This window comes from Rosa chinensis, chromosome 2, assembly GCF_002994745.2.
Source record: "Rosa chinensis cultivar Old Blush chromosome 2, RchiOBHm-V2, whole genome shotgun sequence".
NCBI classification, from domain to species: domain Eukaryota; kingdom Viridiplantae; phylum Streptophyta; class Magnoliopsida; order Rosales; family Rosaceae; genus Rosa; species Rosa chinensis.
This window is the reverse complement of record NC_037089.1, coordinates 27,628,426-27,638,421: the sequence shown is the minus strand read 5'-3', so window position 1 is coordinate 27,638,421 and position 9,996 is coordinate 27,628,426. Positions and strand designations below refer to the sequence as shown.

Below are 9,996 nucleotides of genomic sequence, written 5' to 3'. Positions count from 1 at the left end.
TCTCTAACACGACACATAACGCCTCTAATTCAATTAAGACAAAGTAAATACCAGTTCAACTAGTGCTATACAATGTATTGGTAACGGTATCAGTTGGTAAATTTTATCCGCAAATCATCTGGGTTAACCCGAACATATCACAATTATAATGGGATTAAGCAGTCACAACCCAACTTTGCTTATGATATGTCCAACTTTGCATATCATATGTGTGGTTTTGAAATTGGTGGGTGGTCCAAAAGTTGGAAGACACAATCCAAAATCAACCAAAATGGATGGGTATTAAGTCGGGAGGTTTGAGATTTTATATACAAGGAATTGTATAAACAATGTACCAGACACATTGTATATAATGTTTCAAATCAGCAACATTTCAAAAGCACAAGAATAGTGTTTTGGATACTAGTTGGGTTGGTATGAGGTACCCATCAGAGCGCTTTATTTTGTGTTGTCCATAATTCATGGTGTTACTGTTACCTCTAGTGACTTTTGCTTCCACAGCTGTATCTTCACTCTAAACTAGCTAGTGCAAGCTGGCTCCAACATATATATATTATAGGACCTTAGCGGGGTGGCTACTGCCATTTCGTAAGCAAAACTAACATTCACGGGAAAGAAAGTGGTCCTGGTTCTAATTGAAATACTTACCAGAGATTACATCAATCTGTGAAATTGAAAGATCTCTGTTGATTAAAGTGACTAGAGCTCAAATCATATTAGGTGCATATGATAGCAGCCGTTGCGACTTCTCAAAATCGAGAAGGTATTCAGTAGGGACGCCGTGCAACGTGGATGACACGGGAAAACAAAGAGCTGCTAGTAAGGAGTGACTGTGCAAGTATTTTCGGTATTTTGCCATTCAATAATAAGCATATTCTAGATAAATAAATGCCAAATATCGTGCTAAGCCTCACAGTTAGGCTGGGGTTCTAAACCTCTTTTCAAAACAAAAAAAATGTAGAATATCGTGTTTTTATTGGGTAGCCACACCATCTACGTGGCACAGAGAGCTCTACTGAAGAAGTGAAGACTTCTCCACGGAAACTCGCTTACATTTTTGCTTCAGATATATGTCTGCTGAAAACCAACGTCTTAGCCCTCATGTGTAAAAGGTCTAAGGAGCCTAGTATTCAAAATAATTGGCACCAAAGCTAACATTATTCAAATTCATTTTGGTTCCAGAAAGAGGTAAGGAAGCTGCCAAGGCAAAAGCAAATCCTTCTTTTTAGTTACTCAACCAAAACATGAAGAACTAAGGAATCAATTTTCTATCCTTTTTAGCTTTTTCACTTTTCTTTTCTGCATCCTTTCTCTGAACCAGAGGAAGCGTAAAGACGTTTCACCATGCATACCTAGAGTTCAGAAAGGAACAGCTGGCCTCAAAGGCTCAAACCCACCTCAAAATGTAAAAGATACAGTATTACCTACAATCCCGAGGATTAAAACAATAAGCATCTTATTTACTCCCCAAAAAACAAACCATAATCATCTTTAGTCTAATCACACCTTAAGTGATTGTCATTTGACAGTAAATGGAACAACAAAGCAGCATGTAAGGCGACCGTGGAAAGAAACTAAAACCGTTGGCCCAAAGTAAACATTTCCAAAAGTAATACTAACTAATCAGGTTAGTGCATTTTATAGAATAGACACTTACAACAGTAATATACAAAAAGTATTACTATTGGCTTTAAAGAAGTGGAGTAACCAAGTAGCCAAATTCTAAAGAAACCTCAATATTCATGGTCTATTAGAAGTTGTCCAGGATATTGTATGTGATTGGTCTCAGGACTATATAATTTTCTCAGAAAAAATGAAACAACATATATTCAAAGCTCAAGCCAAAAGCAATGTCAGCTGAGTTTCATACAGGGACTTACTGCCCTTTACATAAAGCTGACCAGAACAATGTCAAATGACATAGTAGCTAAGCAGTGAGGTCCTCCAACTTTCAGACTAAGCCCATTTTAAGCAATTTTAGAGATTCTAAAGAAAGCCAGGTCTCAGTAAGCAACATACCTAACATAAAAGCAATCTCTTGCATCACAGTACTCTCCTCCCACAGGCACGCATTTTCTGACACGTTTTGGTAGTATTGATGGTGAGATGTCTAGGCCATATATCAAACTAACTACATCAATCCCATTAGTAAGCATAGGACCTAGAAGAATATAGGAAAGCAGGACCATTGATATTTTTGCTTTTTCTGCATGATCCCACAGTACTACTACTACCCAGTTATGCACCCAACTAAGGTAAGAGTTTTGGTTTACAGCTAAAAGCGACACATGAACTCTATAGCTAAATCTAGATAACTGATATTAGTATAGAGGTAGCGTAATACATTCTGGGGTATGTGTTTTTTGAATTTTATAGTGAGGCCCTATAGAGAATTGAACCATCATCTGCCACCCCATACTTTGAGACTGATAATGGGATTATACTCTATGAGATAAAACAATTAACGTAGCCTACCCTTTATACTCACCAGCTGTACACAAATCGTGGAAGATAAATTTTTACTCATCTGTTATTTGAGGGTGAATAGTTTCATTAAATTATTATATCGTCTCCACAGATGTAATGAATGCTATATACATACAACTATCTAGAATGTAAAATGAAATAGCTAAGAGTTGGGATGCTACCAATTTCGCAACGTAGAATGCTGAGGCTATATTTCATCCACAGGATGGATCTTTGATCTGCAAGCCAACCGTAAAAAAAGGTGCTCTGATATATGTGTGGTACTTGCATTCCTGTCTCAACTCGAGCCTTACAGTATGGAAAATCAGGAGATGCACTTGATAGGCTTCCTATTTCTTTGTAGGTAATGCTCTATTTCCCGAGTAGATGCCAACAAAATTAATATCGTAGTCAAGAATAGCATTTCCAGGTATATTGCAGTCACCTATAAGAGAAATATACATATATCAGTTTCTCAATAGTTATCATGATAATCGATGGTGCATGAGCTCATTTTCTCCTCACTACCTGGGGAAAAATTTAAAATGTCATATTGTAAGCAAGCATGGCAATAAATCATTACGATTCCATCAAGTTTACCATTGTCGTAAGGATTGATTGAACTTGATCAAATCTTCTTCTTTTTTATCAATTGATCAAATCAAGTTCATAACGATGACATTTTGATGGAAAAAGCTGATAGTAGGGTTGTAATTGTCCTGATTAGTATTTTTGAACATCTTTTAGGGCCTTGGCACTCTAAGATAATTTGATAGATGACAATAGTTAAGATACCATGGCTCCATGACCAAAAACCTAAAGAATCAATATATGGAGTTTCACAGATTTTAGAACTTCACCTGCAAAGCATCCGGCAGGTTCTGGCCCATATGCTAAATTTGAAGGAATGTGAAGCTTCCGTTTCCCCCCTGTGCAATATTTGTTGTGTGAGAACTTGTTTTTCCGTTTTATGCAAATGAGAATTAAAAATAAACAAATAAACAGATAATCAGCTTTAAAACCTTACCTACTTGCATTGGAGGCACACCTTCACCCCCAAAGATTCCTTGATCCAGTCCCTTAATGACCTGGACTCCATAACATATATGCGACAATGTTAAATGAGCACTACAGGGTGATAAATACTGCTTTACTGATGATTTGAATTAAGCACACTTTGATATCCTAGTAAAACCATTTCTCTGCATAGGTAAGTATACAAGATGAAAAGTACTGTTGTTAATCACATCTAGAGGCTGACAACAAGCTTGAAAATTAGGAAAATAAAATCAGTTTATTGAGAATTAGAAATAGGTGTCAAGAATTTATATGGTAGTATTTATAATAATTCAGGCCTTATTTTGATGGGAAGGGAAATTCTTGAAAATCAATAAAGAAGTAGATGTCCTAAGGATTTGGTATTCTGTATGATGTTCAAGGATGAAGAAACTGAGCTTGCCCTCCAAAACGATATTTTGAACCACAAAGAACAGCAGAAAATCGTTTTGAGTAGAATACTATGGATACTGCAGCAGTGGAGACTCTGTTGAGTTTCTGCAAGAGTTGAAGTGTGTGATGTAGACATCAAGCAAAGCAGAGAAGCTTCTAGAGTACAAGAAACATTTGCCCTAGAATCTACATTGAAAGAGGAAACCACCATATTAGGAATCAACCACTTTATGATTAATAGTACAAACAGGAGTTCTCAATTTATTGCCTCAATTACTAGTTTTATGATTCACTACCCATTTAATTTTGGCTGGAAATTGAGAACCTTTATTGTTCATGATGATGCTTAAACATTACGGAAGGCATCAAGCAAATACTAATCCAGTTTGCACCATGAAATTGCAATACTGGATTCAAGTTTAGTCCAACATTGGAAGAATGATATCAGATGCAGGAAAAAGATTTGAATTCTCATGTTGTCTACACTCACTATTCTCCCCACATACTAGACTGCTGGATCTATTGTGGACTGATTACACAGAAACCCTAGCGTAACATACTTCAGAAACCTCTAGAGCATTTGTTGAAATTGATTAAATTTTTTAAAACTTCCTTTATGCTAAATTCTCTTTACTCTAGTTCTTTTCCTTGCCTCTCTTCTCTTCTCCATATCTGTTTCTCTCTATTTCTTTATGTCTGCTATCAATTGGTATCAAAGCAGTCTTTCTCCTAACTCATTCTCTCAGGCTCAGCACGGTAATCTATCACCAAATATGAACTTAATAGGAGATCCAAGGAATCTGGATATGAAATATATTAACCACAATCCTCAAACATTCATTTCTTTAGCCTTCAGAAGAAGTCTTTAATAAGAAAACAAAATGGATCACTCGGTCAAGGTCCAAACACATGAATATTAACTATGATGTCATGAAAATTCCAGAAGTAGCAAGAAAAGAAAACAAGATGATTTAAGAAGAAAGAACAGATAGCAGTTGTTCATTGTGCATTCATTTCCTGGAGTTCTAACAGGGGTCCTGTGAAAGAATCGAAATGCAATCACTCCAATAACTTCAGTAAGACATGAACATTCTTTCCTGAGAAGCTGAATTGTTTAAGTTCAATTTCTTTGAAATACAAGTTGAAGAAGTTAAATGCACATGCATTATTCCCCTCTGAGTTTTCAGTTTATCTAACAGAATGCATTCTTCTGTTTAAAGAAAAGCACAATGTCACTTAACTAAGCAAAAGAGAAGACAGAGACTCATCAATTCACCAATAGAAAGTTGCGTATATGACATAAGTAGTTGATGTGATAAAAAGACACAATATGCGGATAAACTTTTACTTATATAGAATGCAATTTAGTTAAGATTTTGTCATGGCCTTTACTCCATAATCCCATATTTAAAACCTTCATGCATGATTAATGTCAAATGAAAACAAAGAGAGACTAATGACTGGCAGTCTGGTAATTAGGTCGACCAGCTTCAATTATTAAGAGCAATTTCATACCTTGCCAACACCAATGCGCATAGTGAGAGGTCTACCACGTTTGTAGCTGCTGTCAAAGACTGTCCCATCACCGAATCTTGCAGTGTAGTGAATCTGCACGTGGAAAAACAGGTTCATGTGTTATAAGTTGTTGGCAAACGTTGTGGGGACTATCTAATTGGACTGACGTTAAAGAGAGGCCGAGGCAAAGGAATTGTGGGAAAAGATTATTCATTGGTCCTCTTTCTGGGTTTCTAAGTGTTAGAGATGCATCATGGTAAGGTTGTTTATTAATCTATTGATGTCATTTCAATACCCCCAAGAATTTCCTCAAAATTGTAGATATATGGATAAGAGAATGTTGGTGAGTGTTTCTAGGTTGAACTAAACACATAAATTATTAAGTTTCTCTCTTAACAGTTAAGTACCTTTAATTGAACCGTACTTAAAACACCAAGAAGATACAATTAAAAAACTGAGCTGAACAAACTAAAAGTCTAAAAAAGATGGAGTAGTACATATTTACTGTATTGAGAACATTATCAAGGTAAAAAGCAATAAGGTGTCATGGGAACATATCAAAACCTACTATATTAATGACAGAAGAATGTGAATCAAGCACACCAGCTTTACAAGACAGAAAAGACCCAGTTCATGTTTATAATGTCATGCTCAGAAGCAAAATTCCCATTCCGAACTGATCCTCCTTCTACCTTCTAAATGCTTAGATTCATTTTATACTACGTTATCAACTTCACCTAGATCTTTCCCATTATTTTAATGACCCAAAGTTTATGGCTTTCATAAATAAGGTTTCTCAAATATAACAAGCTTCAAGATTTCTTGACTATCCATTAAAAACCAAACCCAGAAGATCGACTTTTCTTTTTTGAACTAAAATATAACCAAACTAAGCACAATGAGTTGAAAACCAACCAAAGATTGGAAACTCACATTGATGAGCTCACCACGAGGAGCTTGTATACCCGACCCGACTGACAGATCACAGAAACCAAGCCCAGAACGAGCAAAGTTCATCTCACACAGAGGCTCTCCCACGGTGGCGTAGTACTCAACTCTCGTGGCATTAGCTTCCAAAGGTGACAATGCCACAACTGAAGCTGCTAAGAGACCAATACCCACATTGAACACACTCCTTCTATTCACAACATTTGATTCCCAAGTTAGCTTGGCATTGTTTTCAGTTGCTGAGGAACAAGAACATGAACAGCAAGAAGGGAATGACGTTTTGGGATTAATGTGGGGGTGAAGCTTTGGAGTAATGGTTAGAGCAGAGGCTGTCATTGTTGGGTAATGCTATCTGGAGCTTTGGGAGTTTGTATGGCTTTGCGAAAATGCGAACTTGCTAATGGGGTCTTGTGATTTTCGGGGGAAAGAAGAGTGGTGGTTACAATGCTGCCTGCTTGGGGAAGATCTTGGCCGTGTAGATTGGATAAGAGCATATTGAGAATTATTCATTTTAATAATTTGTAGTTAGCTTTTTTTTTTTTTTTTTTTCAAATTAATGCACCAAGCAGAGTTAGGAATGATAAAAAAATAAGAGAAAAATGCACCAACAGTCCCTCAACTATTGTGCACCGGCCAGTTTGATACCCAAACTCACAATGGTATCAATGTGATACCTAGACTCAAAATTTGCTATCAACAACATACTTCCGTCAAATTTCTTTAACGGCTCTGTTAAATAGGTGACGTGGCAAGCATGTGGAGGGGAAAAAGAGGGGAAATGACCGAAATAGCCTCGAGCGATAGCCTCAATGACTTATATGTCCTGGAAATTATTTATTTATTTATTTAAATAATTCTTTTTATTATTTTTCTCTCCTCTTCCTCTTCTTCTTCCTATTTTAATTTTTTCCTTTCTTCCTCTGCAACAACTCAAATGCAGACGTTTCTTTGCAGTCTCTTCTTTGAGACCCGAACCCAAAAACCTAAAAAAATTGGGCAAGGATCTAAGCGACGATCAAGGAGGCCTTCACCCTCTTCGACATCGGCAACGACGGCAAGATCGCCCTGTCCGAATTGAAATCCTAATGCGGTCCCTGAGCATCATCTCCGACGATGATTCGTCACCCTCCGCCTCCGACAAGTCTTGCAAAACCACGAATCATCAAATTCCAAACAATCACATCTCTTTTAGACATTTCATCGAACACCTTCTGTGCATCACCCACCCTCCCACAGGTCACATACAGCTCAATGATCCCAACCCTAACTGAACCAAACCAAAACCAAATCTGGAAAACAATATATTTTCCAATCAATTGACATTTGACATCATTCAAAATCAAAAAACCATTTGTAAACATAGACTCAAGCTTTATGCTTTCTTTCCTTACAAGCTAGATCAAAAACCCATTAATCAATGCTTGCCCAGAAATCACTTACGGAAGAATATTTTCCAATTTGAGAGAAACCCATTTATCCAAACCCACATTAAAAGCTTCAAGCTTTAACATAAGAGTAGAGGAACAACCAAACAAACCGAGATCTAGAGGTGCCGAGGGTGCCGCTTGAAATTGAATCCGAGATCGGGAGGTGCGAAGAGGGATGGGGCACCTAGGCCGAGCTTGGTGCCAATGTCGAGACCAAGAGGTTGACATGACTAATACCCTCGCTGGCTGGGTTTCGATACCAAGAGGAGATTGGGCGTTGGTCACCGAGAAAAGCTTCTGTGTTGACTGCCAGGATGCACGGCCGGGATTTGATGATCAGAGAGAAATACAAACTCTGCTCTCTCTCTCTCTCTCTCTTCCATACGCGAACCCAGAAGAATTGGTGGGTTTTGCAGAAGCGATTGGGTCGAAGGAAAGACGGGTTTTTAACGGCGTCGGAGGGAGGAGAGGTCCTGAGATCCATTTTGTTTCCCCTTGGGTATTAGATTTGATGGAGACTTGGTTGCGCCTGTGTAGTGGATTTGCAGGTGTAGCCGACTGGAGAAAAAAGGCAGGGTCATGGGTTGAAGGTATAGGCATCCGGGGTCTCCTTCCAGTCAATTCGGGTATGGGAGAAGGCAGATGTGTCGCCGGCAGTGGAGGAGGAGTTGGCGAGAGAGCCTATGCCGAGAATTGGTTGCTTTGGATGATTCTGAGAATGGAGGAAAAGTGGAGGTTTTGATCTGGGAGAAAGAGAGATTTGATCGGGGAGAAAGAGAGAGAGAGATAACCTTCAACAACATCAGAGTGTGGGTAAAAAGACATGTTTGCCCTTTTTTTTGGGCCCACGTGCTTTGCACGTGACTTTTTTAACGCAGCCGTCAGTGAAATCTGACGAAAGTACCTCGTCGATAGCGAAATATGGGTTCAGGTATCACATTGATACCATTGAGAGTGTGGGTATCAAATTGGCCGGTGCACAAGAGTTGAGGCACTGATGGTGCATTTTAAAAATAGTACATGACCCTATGTGGGGGAAATTGCATTTCCTCAATTTATAAAAACTGAAGGTAAATATATAATATGATATAATCTAGTACTTAGGGTTTTTGGTACAGGGTCCATGCACTTGGTTCTCTTCTGTTTGGCGTTTCTCGTCTGGCGGCACCCTCAAGCTGGCATTGGCCTTTGGTTGCGCTGGTGTATTGTGGCTGCTAGCAGACGGGCTATCTATGTTTCTAGGTAATGTGGAGTCCACTTAGGAGGGGTCGTTGCTTTCGGTGTCTCATTTGTCAAGGTGGTTGTGGTGGTTCGCCAGATAGGCAACCTGTAGTGATTTAAGGCTAGGATGGTCATATATAGAATTCTCTAGTTGGGTCACGCTAGTTTTTTTTTTTTTTATCAAGGTTGGAGGGGATAGTTGGGTAGTTGGTTTCATAACTTGCCCCGACGGTGTGATATGGGTGGCCAAATATGGGCTGTGGTGGATTGCAATGGTGCTTGTGGGAACCTGGTGGTGGTTTTGTGGTAGTGCACTTACTTATTAGTAGCAGAGTTTTAGTTATAGTTGGAGGCGGTTTTCCGGCCAGCATAGGAAGTTTGGAGGTGGGCTAGCTCCACGAGGGGGTTTGGTTATGCAGAGCTCACTGCGGTTTACATTTGGTGTATGGGGTTTAGTCACCAATTTCACTATTTTGACAATATCAAATGCACAGTTGGAGAATTTCATATGTGTTGAAGGATTAGTCATTGGGCCTACGAAACTTTTGGAATACCTTGATATTGTTACACACACACACAAAAAAAAAAATACAACTAAAAACGACATATCTTTAATTTTGTTCCGAAACTACTTCAAATTATACCATCAAATGATCTCAAAGTATCTCAAATATCTACCAGTTTTGGCCTACATCACTGTTCCAAAACTACTTTCACTTATTGTCCACTAAGTTTTGAGATATTCTTAAAGCATAACATACCATTCACTGATCATAGTGATCAAAATCGGAGCATTTTATGTTTTGAGATTTTCTTGAAGTATAACATAGCGCTCACTAATCACAGGAATTGGAGCATTTCATGTTTTGAGATTTTCTTGAAGCATATAGCATAGCATTCACTAATCACAGTGACTGGAATCAGAGCATTTTTCATCATAAAAGAGCTCAACCTTATCAACAACATCCAG

General features: G+C 38.4%; 1 protein-coding gene across 1 annotated transcript; it reads right to left on the bottom strand.

The window, feature by feature from the left end:
* Positions 1-2,507: 2,507 nt before the first annotated feature.
* LOC112185651 (photosynthetic NDH subunit of lumenal location 4, chloroplastic) lies at positions 2,508-6,822 on the bottom strand. Its single transcript, XM_024323917.2, has 5 exons — positions 6,364-6,822; positions 5,431-5,523; positions 3,494-3,554; positions 3,327-3,395; positions 2,508-2,911 (listed from the first exon to the last, which is right to left on the bottom strand). The coding sequence occupies exons 1-5, from the start codon at positions 6,712-6,714 to the stop codon at positions 2,817-2,819; spliced, it is 669 nt and encodes a 222-aa protein (XP_024179685.1). The 5' UTR covers positions 6,715-6,822; the 3' UTR covers positions 2,508-2,816.
* Between the last annotated feature and the right edge of the window lie 3,174 nt (positions 6,823-9,996).

Coding starts and splice junctions, on each gene's coding strand:
- LOC112185651 (XM_024323917.2), bottom strand. CDS start 6,714: ATGACAGCCTCTGCTCTAACCATTACTCCAAAGCTTCACCCCCACATT. Junction 3,396..3,493: donor TGTGCCTCCAATGCAAGTAG/GTAAGGTTTTAA, acceptor AATATTGCACAG/GGGGGAAACGGAAGCTTCAC. Junction 2,912..3,326: donor ACCTGCCGGATGCTTTGCAG/GTGAAGTTCTAA, acceptor TTTCTCTTATAG/GTGACTGCAATATACCTGGA.